The following is a 13,098-nucleotide window of genomic DNA, read 5'->3' on the forward strand; positions in this document are numbered from 1 at the left end:
GGGAATATGTGTTCAGGCGATGGGAATATGTGTTCAGGCGATGGGAATATGTGTTCAGGCTATGGGAATATGTGTTCAGGCTATGGGAATATGTGTTCAGGCGATGGGAATATGTGTTCAGGCTATGGGAATATGTGTTCAGGCGATGGGAATATGTGTTCAGGCGATGGGAATATGTGTTCAGGTGATGGGAATATGTGTTCAGGTGATGGGAATTCTCCTGGCACTGCACTTCTTGCGTTCAGAGGCGCCTGGATTTCAAAGCGGTGCCTCCGGTGTTTGGACTCATATTAGCATGCAGGCAGCTGGCGCGAGCTGGCGTGACGTCAGAGCAGGGGAGCAGCGCGGGAAGGGGAGGGGCTACGGCTGATCGCGCCACGATTAGAACCGAAAACACCCTTAAACACCATTAAGTTCAATGTTACATGTGCCGTTTAGTTTCCACGGCAACAACAGGGCAGTGTATATTTAGAGCCGGCAGAACAAGGCGGTGGAGATAAAGTTGGAGATGGAGGAGAGGAGGAGAAAAGAGGGACGGAGGAGAAGGAGGAGAAGAGAGGGATGGAGGAAAAGGCGGGGCAAGTGACGGAAAGGAGGTGCCACTCCATACCACATGAGCGAGTGCAAAGTGATGCAATTAGGCAGCAGAGAAGGAGCCAGGGGGCCTCGGGAGGAGTCTGGGGGAGGAGTTTGGGGGGAGGAGCGCAGAGAGGAGCAGAGAGGAGTGTGTCGAGGAGCGGAGTCACAGGCTTCCGCTGAGATGCTGACATGTTTTGAGTCACTGAGTATTTAAAGCATCAGCACGCTACTGATTCACGCCAGGCAGAACAGTACGAACTAAGGCCAGTCAACTTCGTGTTTTTTATTTTTTATTTATTTATTTTTTACCTTTTTTTTCCCCCTCCATCCCTCTCCCACCTCTAAATGTCATCTTAGCATTTGCAAAGAACTCGCCCGCGTCACGAGGATACGCTGCCGGTCAGTTTCTCTTGAGAGGACATTTGACACTACGCTTTAGCTGATAGTTAGGAGTCGAGCTGTTGTTCATGCTTTCGGTCTGTGAATGTTAACCAGACGCAGGCAGCAGTGACTCCTGTCCCAGTGCACATCAAAGGCTCTGAAACTCAAACCCAGAGAAGGAGCTATATAGGCACACAGATGAGACCACCTATCCAAAGAAGTGGAATCAGCTATTTCATATGAGGTGAAGGGTTTATTTCATCACCCAGCTGGGTAGTCCAGAGAAAAATCCAAGCCCAACAATATTAAATATATCTTGTTAATCATTTTCAGAGACAATGCAGTCTTGTAAAGTCTCTCTCTACGTCTTGAAAGATCTCTATACATGTTTCAGGCAGACAGACCAAACATAGAGAACTCAGTCATTCATTAGAACACTAATGCATTCTCTTTTTGAACAGGAGCAGATGAGACGTTCAAATTATGCATAGAATTCATGACACACTTCCATTTTCCTGCTGTTCTACACAGGCGGAGAGGTGTTTGGGGTCTTGGAATGAAGTGTTTATGCAAAGTTAATCAGATCTGATGTGACTCAGAGTTTGAGTGAGTGAGGGAGAGAGAGTGAACACCGTGCTCAAGGCACGGAGCATCACCATGGCAGCAAAGTCCCACCCGCGTCCTGCAGGTGTGTGACTCACCCATCAGCTCCACAAAAAGAGACAGAGGACACTGCACAGAGATGCAATCGCTCCATCTCTCTCCCTGACACTGCACAGAGATGCAATCTCTCCATTTGTGACACTGCACAGAGATGCAATCTCTCCATCTCTCCGACACTGCACAGGGATGCAATCTCTCCATCTCTCTGACACTGCAGAGATGCAATCTCTCCATCACTCTTCCTCTCTCTGACACCGCAGACAATCTCTCCATCTCTCCGACACTGCACAGAGATGCAATCTTTCCATTTCTCTCACCCTGCACCGGCATGCAATCTCTCCATCTCTCTCCCTCTCCTTGACACTGCACAGGGACACAATCTCTCCATCTTTCTCCCTCTCTCTTTTACTGAACAGGGACACACCCTTTCCATCCCTCTCTCTCTTTGACACACGCCTCACCGGCAGTTTCCTTGTGGGCCTGCTGAACACCCATGTGCTCACTCACAAACCTGCTCCACCATTACCACCCATACAACGGTGATGTGAAACTCCACCCATCAAGATGTTCGATCCTCAGACGCATCTCACCACTTGACTGCTGTGTCTGGCTCTTTAGGGCTCTGGACACACTGGCCCTAATCCCGCCTCGCTGTCACGCACGCACAAGCTCAATAAATACACAAACAGGGAATGAAATTGTCTCCCCTCACACACTCCACAGACATCTCTTATTAGACTGGCAAAGAGCGCGTGAGAAGAGAGATAACATAAGATTGGATCAAAAACAAAAGCCAGAACTGAACAGGGAGTGTCTTGACCATGACTGCTCTTCATAATGAAGTGAAGAGCTCTATAGGGAGGGTGTGTAATACAGGCTGTGTTTTTCCAGGTATACCGTTTTTAGCCAAGGCGACAAGACTGTAGACAATGTCTGATTTGAGACGTCATCGTTACATGTTACGTTATGACCTGAGCACATCTCTTCACTGCCTAATGTCCAGCAGACTTTCAGGTCTTCACACCCATTCCTGACTTCAAGGTTCTGAGGTTGCATCATTTTGCCCAAACAAACTACAAACAGAAGTAAATTACAGCACATTTTAATAATTTCACTATCTTGAGTTAATCAACAGGTACACTGAAAACACTTTTAGCTTAGAATGGAAGTAAAACTACAACAGAGAGAAAGTCTTTTGGGCCTGTGAGTCCCCCTGGACTTGAAAGTGCCCTATTGTCACAGTTACTAGTCCAAGATGAGTTCTGGTCTAGATGCCAGGCTTCATTTTCCCTCTCGGTCCTGTCCCAGTATGCACTGGGAGACTGACACTCTCTCTCTAGCGCTTCGTGGCCACTCTAAGCTTAGCTGACCTCCCGCGTGGATTTTCCTGCACCTCCTCCGTGCTGGGCAGCACCACCTTCTTCTGTATAGGCACCCAGTGTCCGCCGTCCCCGCCCATCTCTGCACCTCCCTCTTCGTCCTCCTCATCCTCGTGGGTGGCCCCGAGGCGGGCGTGCTGGCGGATGCTGCGGCGAGGCGGGGCGGAGAGGTCCTCGCCGCGGAGGAAGCGCTTGACGATGCGGTCTTCCAGAGAGTGGAAGGTGAGCACGCACAGACGGCCGCCTTGCCGCAGGAGGCTCTGGGCAGCCCGCAAGCCGGCCACCAGCTCATTCAGTTCGTCGTTGACGAACACGCGAAGCGCCTGGAAGGTCTTGGTAGCCACGTGTGCGGGCCTCTGTAGCCGGTCTCTCCGGGCGTATTCGTCACAGGACGGGAAGGCTCCTGGGGAGTGAAGGCAGGAGATATAATGGATGACAGTAAAGGAATCGTTGGACCAACAAAAATCTAATTTCCAGAATTTCCACTTTACAAACATGTAGAGAATAAGACCGGACATGTCTGCCTTGACATTTCCTTTATTCAGTTTGCACTGGAGCTACGAGGCTAATCTGGGTAGCAGGTTAAGATAAGTAAGATAAGTAATGTTTCATTTAAATAAATGATTTTGTACAATAACAGGGACAGTATACATTTATAAACTTGCTACAATGTTTTGTTAACAAAATGGTCCATACAAAGTTTTATTCATTTTTTTCCTGATCGTAGGAAATCAAACTTTATTTTAAACTGCAACGGCAACGTACTACCTGTTTATTTGTTAGCATTTAGGGTAATAGTCTTACAGTTTTTATATATCTAATGACTGGTTTAAGAGTAGGGCTGCCATGATTAGTCGACTAGTCACGATTATGTCGACTATTAAAATAGTCGATGACTAATTTAATAGTCGATGCATCGTTTTGTTTTTTTTACTTTTTTCTCTCCAAACTGCTGCGGCAGTTTTCACTGACGCACATGCGCAGTAGTGCACAGTAGTGGAAACCGGGGTAGGCAGTGGACGACATCCCAGGACGTTATACAGACAGGCTCTGGTATCATGGCTACCCGGCTATGGAACTCAAAATGTGGGATAATTTTAAGAAAATGAAAGAGAAACGCGTGCAATGCATTATCTGTAAGGCAGAACTTGCCTTCCATGGCAGCAAAACCGCGATGCACGAGCACCTGAAGCATGTTGTGGCTAATGGTGACAATGATGAAAAGGGACCATCATCTCAGTAATCTAAATAGCTAGTTAGCTGCTAAAACTAGCATAAACAGAGCGCTAAGTTAGTACTTACTCATCGATAGCTGTAAAAGTTAACATTAGCTATGGCGATTTGTTTCAGTAGCCTTAGCACACATTCATGTGTTTTATGTAACGTCAGTGAGACCAAAACTTTATTTTTGTGAATAATTCCTTAGTTTCAGGTACCTACCTAATTTGACTTTAAAGTTTGATGCCAGAGACAAATGAAAGAAAGAAAAACCTAAAAAAAAATGTTTTTCTTTATTAATGTATTTATTTTTGTGTTGTTTAAGCCAGTGCCTTATCGTTTTTTTATTTTAATAATTGTTTGTTGCAATGGAGGATGGGTTCCCTTTTGAGTCTTGGTCCTCCCAAGGTTTCTTCCTATTTCCCACCATCTAGGGAGTTTTTCCTTGCCACTGTCACCTTTGGCTTGCTCATTAGGGATTTGGACCCATAGTATTGTTAACCTTGTAAATCCTGTAAAGTGCTTTGTGACAACATGTGTTGTGAAAAGCGCTATACAAATATATTTGATTTGATTTGTTGCAACAAGCTGCATATTTCATTAAAGGTTTAAATTGTTTTTATTTTTAGTTAGCATATAGCTGAAATCTAATGATGGTTATATAATAGGAGCTTTATTCTAGTGTGATAAGCTGTATGTTTAATATTCAATTAACATATGATCCGATTAGTCGGGTGAGGGCATTCCCGCACGTCCCGTCCTCCCCCACATGTGTCCGCACGTCCCGTACGCCCCCACATGTCCCCGCACGTCCCAGGAGAGCTGACGTTGACCCCAGCTCTATACATATGTTTCATATTGGGATATGGACCACTTCATCAGGAAACATTTTTACCTCATCATCAAACATCTTTTTGAGATCATTCTTGCAGTACTAAGGTGCCTATTACCTACCCATCAACCTTCAGACTGCAGGTTACTACAGAATTAGTGCAGTAAAATACCTTTAGACCTATAACAATTCACAAAACAGTTTAATGGCATGACATGTCCGATATGTTTGTGTGTGCCGTTTTAAATAACGAAATTAAAATGTCCTTAATTGAAAACTGCCGCAAGGAATTTTGTCAGATTAATTTTGTACCATCAGTAACTGTAAAACACAATTTAAAACCATTTCAAATTAAAAACTATAAACTTCTAGAATATTCCTTTAAGACTTGGATCAACATTACTGCAGGCAAGAGTGTGGAGATTTGGGCTTGGAAAATCCCTTAGGCTCAAACCAGCTCTTGCATGCACTGGGCAGCTACACTCTGATTATTACACTGCAGAACTAATGAAAGTACTTGGGGCAAGACATTTGTCTTGCTTGATTAAGCATATCTGGCATCTGTGGAAATTTGTTTTGAACATTTGATTTTTTTGTTCAACTACTCCTATTTTATTTATTATCATAAGTATGGCAGAGTACATGGCAGAGACATATATCACAGGAACACACACTCCTGTTCCTGGAGACGTGGTGACCAACCACCTGATTTAGCAATTAGATCTGTTAATTAGGGAACAATTATTTTTTTATCTCTGTGCTAAAAATGTCAAAACGGCTTTTTTCAAATGTTTGTTGTGCCCTATAAGTTCTCAAAGTCTAAGTGATTTATTTATTTATTTTTTTTACAACAGACGCCGTCACTGAGCAGTTTTCCACATGTCCAGGGGAGGGGGGGGGGGGCAGATTACTTCCCTGCACAGTTTACAGCTTAGAAGTGTTAGCTGATTACAGCTTCACATGTTTAATTAGCTGTGTCAGAGCTGGGATTACATGAATCTGAGCAGTTCCTGGGTCATGGACCAAAGAAGCATATTCACTTCTACTACAAGACCCATAATTCAGCAGCTGTGAATTCCACCAATCACAAACACCTGGGCTAAGATGATGCTGGGGAGATTTAGAATGCCACCTGACCTCTAGCTGACTACTTTTCTTACAACAGATGTCTTTCAGTTACAACGGAACTGTAGTGGGGGAATCACACAGTATAGATGTTCACCATCTCTGGCTTAAGATTATTAAACACAAATCTCTTAAGAAAACAAAAAATAAGATGCCAAAAATCTTTACGGAAAAGGGAGCCTTCCAGGGACGGGCAGCGCACACTTGTGACCCAGCATGGGTTACTGGGCTCTGAAAACACGGGGGCTGACGTCCTGAGTAAGCTCAGAAGGCTAGCTGACAATGCACATGTCTCAGGAAATCAGATGGCGTGGCACGCCATAAACCAGCACGCACCAGCAAAGCCTCTCTACAGGCTCCCAAACCCTTTCTAAAGGAGGTGGGAGTTTCGATTTATGTTTGTAAAAAGATTTATTTCCTCCTTCTCCCGGCTGGGGAAAAGAAAGGTTTATTTCCAGACCTGTCTGATTATTACTGATCTCGAGGCAGAATTCCATTTGGACTTATATGAATGCAACTCAATAAGGTGGGGATCAAATAAAGACACTGTGAGTAAAATTAGTTTGCCATAGCGAATACATAAAAAAACAAACAAAACAAAACAAAACATAGTACCAAAAGTAGAAAAAATTAACAAAATCTATTTAATTGAAAGATTAATGAGGAATGTCACGAAACATGAAAGCATTCAAGTCATAAAAGCACTGACCCTAAGCATGAAAGCTTTTTTGAAAGACTCAACATAAATTGCATCATATTTCACATAGGCTTTGCTCATGTCATACATCACTGGCCTGCCTAATGGATCAAATGACATCATAGAACATAAATAAGCCTTATACTCCAATCAGCTGATTGATGGAGAGAAGAGATTGATGGAGTAGAGTGTTTTAACATCTCAAAAAACAAAACAAAAAAAAAAAACCTTGGGTTTTCTCATCTGGTCCGTACTCAACAGGAGTTCCGGACCATGTTTGTTTGTACTTAAGAGTCAAGAGGAGGAAATGCTTGCTGCATTAGCAGAAAATGCATAAACACATCTGTTTTACAAGACTCGGGGATAGCAGAGCGCTGAGGTCCAAGAACGATTCAGGTGATCCATTTGTGAGCATAGATGAGAAAGAAAGGAGTAAAGGAGAGATGCAGGAGAGCCAGTGAGAGATGCGCCATCACACAAGTCTCACACTTCTGACCTCAAGAGTGACTCACCAGCCAATCAATAAGACCACAGGCCCCTACCCAACCTCTGTCTCCTGTTCTTGTTTTTATGGAGAGGGGGGGGGGGGGGTGGAGGGTGGAGATACAGAAGGAGAAAAGGAAAAATAAAACATTAAGGGGGAATAGAATGAACAGAGGAGTAAACGGCAGGAGGACGGGACAGACAGCAGGACGGGGACAACGCAGGACAGGGGGACCGTGCAGGACAGGGGCTTCGTTCCAGATCTGTAGGACCCAACACGCATGTGTAGAGCTGGGAAGGAGAGAAATAAGGTTCAGAGGAGCAGGGCATGCTACACCGAAACAGATGGCATCAGCACACAGAAGCGAGCAGCCGAGGGCGTGGGCAACAGACACACAAACAAACACGCAGGCACACACCAAGACGGCCAGAACACAATGACTATCTGTTATGTTGTCGTTTGAAATTCATAGGGCGACAAGCAATTTGACCAATTTTTCAATATTGCCATGACGATGAAGTAAAACAAGTCAGTTTTAAAATGGAGCCGTAGAGTGAAACTACTTTAACAAGTAGGAGTCAAATGATTTCTGAATGCATCTGGATGTGAATCACTCAGTGACTCAGTGAATCGCTCAGTGACTGATTCTATTATCAAATAAGTCTCTTTATTGTTTTTCAGCTAGCAAAATAGGTTTGAGTCATTCTTTAGCTTAAATAGCTTGAAGGATAGAATTCCATTTTTCAATTTTTTTTTTTTTTCTGACAGTGCTGGAATGACAAAGAGGAAAGGATAATACTTCCTTAATGCACTGTAAAAATATACAAATGTACTCTGAAACTAAAAAAATGAAAAGCTTTTAGCTCTTTCAGACTTAGCAAAGCCTTAATTCAGACTTCTCATTCATCGTAGCTCATAATGCAGGTGGGCGCGCACACACACGCATGCACACACACACACACACACACACACACACACACACACACACACACACACACACACAGAGTAATGGGTAGCCAGTATAATACCGGCTAGCCATTACATTATGTGAGTGTTATCTGGAACTCTATACAGAGCACCTAATTGAGTGCCTGTCTACAGTGAGAGGGGAGGGATTAGTGGGTAACACCCGACTGGTTGTGGAACTGATAATTGGCAGTATGTCTTGTTTGGGTCAGGCTGATTATTGTGTGACACCCCACTATAATGAAGAGAGAGGGTAGTCTTGAATAAGGCTCTGCCCTAACACATTTTAGCTTGAATAGAAGGCTAATTCTTAATCGAACCCATGGACTGAATGACCTCTTTTCTTTTGTCATACTGTTCTATTATTCATCATCCCCTGTTGCCCCTTGCAGCAAACTACAGGCACCATTTGAAATTCAAGGCTACGTTACAGCAGCCGCCATTAATGCTGTGTTCTTCCTACAAACAAAGGCCAGAATGATCAAGTTGCTGAACTGAGTGTGCTCTTGTTAGAAAATTCTTGGCCTGAATGACTACAATCACTGTTGGATTTCAGCGACTGCTTATAACAGATTAAAATGAAAACACTTTTGGGTGGCATCTGTACCCTTTAATCAATTTACTGGAAAAAAAACCTTTAAAAATACATCATCGTAAAAACCTTGTTAAGGCCCATAAAGTTTGTGTGACTCCCATACATTTATCAAAACTGAAGAGCATTTATTTATTTAATGTTTATGTGTGTTTTCTATCATAGGGTTGACAAAGGTGCGGACATTAGCCTAAAATGTCCTTGTTAGGGAGTAACGGCATGGAACAGAGGGGCTACGGATCAGACACGACGGGCTTGTTAGGAGAGGCCCTGTCGTGCTGAACCTGACACGCCAGAAGCTCTGGGGTTACTGTACAGCTCTTAAAGGGGCCACGCCGTATTCCTCCAGGGGCCTCGGAACCTCAGAAGGCCCTCAGAAAGCCGGCAAGCAGCCCTGTTCCCGCAGTCCTACGCCAAGTGACTGTTAGAATGCGCAGCCTCTGCTCAGACACTCTCTGTGGCGTGAACCTGTGCTGTTGGCAGCAGGTGTCAGTGCGATGTGGAAGCACAGGAAATTTTCAGCCTGCCACACGTCCAGTTGAGAGGTTTAGAGACCGGATAAATCCGGTACTGAGGACGACCTGGGCCAAGGCTCCAGCTACACATGTATCATGGCCTGCTGGCTGTCCCTCCAAAAACAATAAGGTAGAGAATACGGGGGGAAAAATGCTTTTTTGAACATGGAGGCTTACCATTGTTTGTTGATTTGGCTTTATGAGGTTATGAGGTTCAAGAGGTGGAGTCAGTTATGTCCAGTTATGTCCAGGGTCTGACCCTGCCGCACACACACTCCCCTGTCTCGGTTTACGTGTGTGTTAGGGCTCTGCACATGCTCAATACAGGGCTGAATCCCTTGCTATGACAACAAAGTGATGACTCATCCACGATGTGTCTCGCGGACAAGCTCGCGTGTCTCTGTTCGGATCCCCATCCTGAAGAAGAGCGAATGAAGGTGAGAGAGACAGCGAGGGGAAGATGAAGACGAGGGTGAACGGGAGACAAAATGAAAGCTCTCCATCTTCTCATTTTCCTCGCTCATCTTCGTCACATTTGAACATTAACTCCCAACCCAGGATGTTACGATGTTCGCCCCCCAGCACGAACGCGGGTGTTCGCATGCAAGCCGGAACATGGACAATGTAATATCAACAGTACTGACTGTTGCTGCTCACCTTGTATGTCCTGGAAGAGCCATTGGGGGATAGGCGTGTGTGTGTGTGTGTGTGTGTGTGTGTGTGTGTGTGTGTGTGTGTGTGTGTGTGTGTGTGTGTGTGTGTGTGTGTGTGTGTGTATGTGTGTGTATGTGTGTGTGTGTGTGTGTGTATATGTGTGTGTGTGTGTGTGTGTGTATGTGTGTGTGTGTGTGTGTGTATGTGTGTGTGTGTGTGTATGTGTGTGTGTGTGTGTGTGTGTGTATGTGTGTGTGTGGGGAGGGGGGAATTAGTGACAGCAAGGCATTAGGCGGTTTTATGCACAATGGTGGCAAGGAGTAATGCCTCATTATTAACTCATAAATCCCCTTTATAAAGGAAACAAGGCATGCTGGGACACTATGACATTATGAATATTGTCAGGTGCCTGGAACGCCACTCAAGCCACTCGGTCATTGGCTGACATGGGAACTCTCAGCAGAGTGGGGCTGCTTTGATTGGTCTTTTCTGTTGCGTTTGTACTCCCCGGTGCTGGCAGCTGTAGGCGGATTAGGTGCGACATCACGGCAGGTCAGTGGCCCCGCCCAAGATGGACCCACACATCCCCATGGTCTAAACACGCCCATCGGCCCATCACACCCCTCTCTTCCTGGAGTAAGCGAGAGCTTGCTCTCGCACAAGGCCGAACTGAGGAAGGGTGATTTACATCATCATCTTCATCTGGCCGGACGATAGAAGACGCTTCTCAAGACAGCAACAACAACACCAAAAACCTTATCAGAACTGTAAAGGCTGTCCATGGAGCAGCATATGTGGCCATCACAGACTCCATGAAGAGTCACCGAGGCCCGAGCTGGTCTGGGCAGGACCAAAAAAGAACTGTGAGGAAGAAACCGAAAGATCGATTTTCATCAGAGCTACAACAAGGCAGCACTCCAGCCAGTGATCAATACCACACTGATTAGCATCCCTCCATGATATTACCAGCACCAGGAGCCCAAACGATTCTGTAACTGCACCAGTGAAAGTCTTGAGTCTTACCAAATTAATCAGGTGACATTTTATAATTTTCAGATTTGCATTTTTCCGCCCACGTGCGTTCGCCTCATGCCTGATTTACCGGATTGATTTCGGGTCATAAGCAGGCTGTGCTAATATGCTGTATTGGTTTGCCATGATGAAGTCCATTACTTACATTATTTATTTCAGTTTTATTAATTCATATACATACTAAAAAAATAGTAAAAAAAAAAAACATTTTTGCTTAATATTTTTTTAACATGTGATTGGTGATTTATCATAAACTGGTCATCAATTGACTCAAAAAGTCAAATTTATGTGTGGGCAGGGTCTGGAGAGGCCAGGACGCCTGTATCTGCTTAGAGCCACTGAGGGTGTGAACAAGCTGCCGGCCTGGAGCTCATTATGATTCAGACTGGTTCCCGAGACACTCGACCCCTCAGCACAGAGCAGAGCCGGGGGGAAGGGGAGGAGCTCAGGGCTGGGGGGAAGGGGAGGAGCTCAGGGCCGGGGGGAAGGGGAGGAGCTCAGGGCCGGGGGGAAGGGGAGGAGCTCAGGGCCGGGGGGAAGGGGAGGAGCTCAGGGCCGGGGGGAAGGGGAGGAGCATGGGGCCGGGGGGAAGGGGAGGAGCTCGGGGATGGGGGGAAGGGGAGGAGCTCGGGGGTGGGGGGAAGGGGAGGAGCTCGGGGGTGGGGGGAAGGGGAGGAGTGCGGGCATCTCTCCCGTGGGACTCCGTGTAATCTTCCGTCACTCCAGCTGGGTCCATGTTGATGGTGATATTAGAGTAGCAGGGACTGGCGCCCATGTGGAGTGTGTCTGGCCAGGCCCAGAAAACGAGGGTAAATCCCACAGAAATAAATTAACGCTGTATAACTAACACTGCAACGAAGGGCGGAGAGTGATTTTTGGCATGGGGGATGAATGAGGAGGGGGCCAGAGTTCATCTGGCAGATGCAGAGGTTGGCTAAGCCCCAAATGCAGGAGCAAAGAGGCATCATGGGGGCAGAGGCATCTGCATAGGGAAAGATTGAGGAAGAGGAAGAGAACTCCCCTGATACTCATCATTGTGGCTTAGAGTCACACACACATATACATTCACACACGCACGCACACGTGCGGATACGCCCTCACACACACACACACACACACACACACACACACACACACACACACACACACACACACACACACACACACACACACAGCATCCCCCCCTTTGCCTCCTTCCACCTCGTCACATGCTTCCCGGGGCAACGGTGGTGTCACTAGCCCGCTGGCATTCCCGAGAGACACGCGGGAGTCAGGACCTTCCTGACGGATGCGAGTAAACATCGGTGTTGACTCGTTCGGCTCTTTAAAAGAGATGAAACAACTGCCCTCTCTCACACCTGTTCTCCCGCCATGACGCATGTACTGGCTCCGCTCTACCGTCATCCACAGAACCGCCCCTTTCCGTTTCTCTCTCTCTCTCTCTCTCTCTCTCCTGCCCTCCCTCTTTCTCCTCTCACCTCCTCATCAACAGCACAGGGTTAAACAGCAATGGCAAAAAGAAAAAAAAGAACATGAAGTGTATGATAAATATAATATCATATACCATCATGGAGCTGTCGCAGTGTGGAGTGCAGGCGTGTGTGCACGGACGCTATGCAGCGCGTGATGGAGGGCGTGCGGCGAAGGACTGGAGTAGGTGGGTGGCGGGACGAAAAGAAACGAGAAAAGGGGGAGACGACAGAGAGGAGCGTGAGAACAAATACAAACGAAAATAAAAGCCACCCCCCCCCCCCCCCTTTCTCGCCTTGCCATGTTTTTATTCATAAGACTCATCGGAAAGTCGAGAGCAAACGGCTAGAGGAGGGGTGGCAAAAAGGGGCGGGACTGAGGTGTCGGATTACAACCGTCACCGTTTCCTCGAGGCTCTCTCTCGCTTTCACCCCCCCCCACCCCCCCCCAATCCCCCCGATTCAGGACAAATAGGTGCCGGAGGGAGACGCTGGATTAATATTCCCCCTCT

The 13,098-nt window shown here is 46.3% G+C and overlaps 1 protein-coding gene across 3 annotated transcripts in view; it reads right to left on the bottom strand.

Moving 5' to 3' along the window:
* Positions 1 to 926: 926 nt before the first annotated feature.
* mettl15 (methyltransferase 15, mitochondrial 12S rRNA N4-cytidine) overlaps positions 927 to 13,098 on the bottom strand; it is a 56,981-nt gene continuing 44,809 nt past the window's right edge. Inside the window, exon 5 of one of the 3 annotated variants that reach the window (XM_076998790.1) lies at positions 927 to 3,405. In XM_076998790.1, coding sequence (XP_076854905.1) covers positions 2,960 to 3,405 — 446 coding nt within the window. In that variant the 3' untranslated portion in view covers positions 927 to 2,959. The remainder of the gene's footprint in view (positions 3,406 to 13,098) is intronic. The other 2 variants (XM_076998772.1, XM_076998782.1) reach the window with 2 other exon arrangements.

Source organism: Brachyhypopomus gauderio, chromosome 1 (assembly GCF_052324685.1).
Source record: "Brachyhypopomus gauderio isolate BG-103 chromosome 1, BGAUD_0.2, whole genome shotgun sequence".
NCBI classification, from domain to species: Eukaryota; Metazoa; Chordata; class Actinopteri; order Gymnotiformes; family Hypopomidae; genus Brachyhypopomus; species Brachyhypopomus gauderio.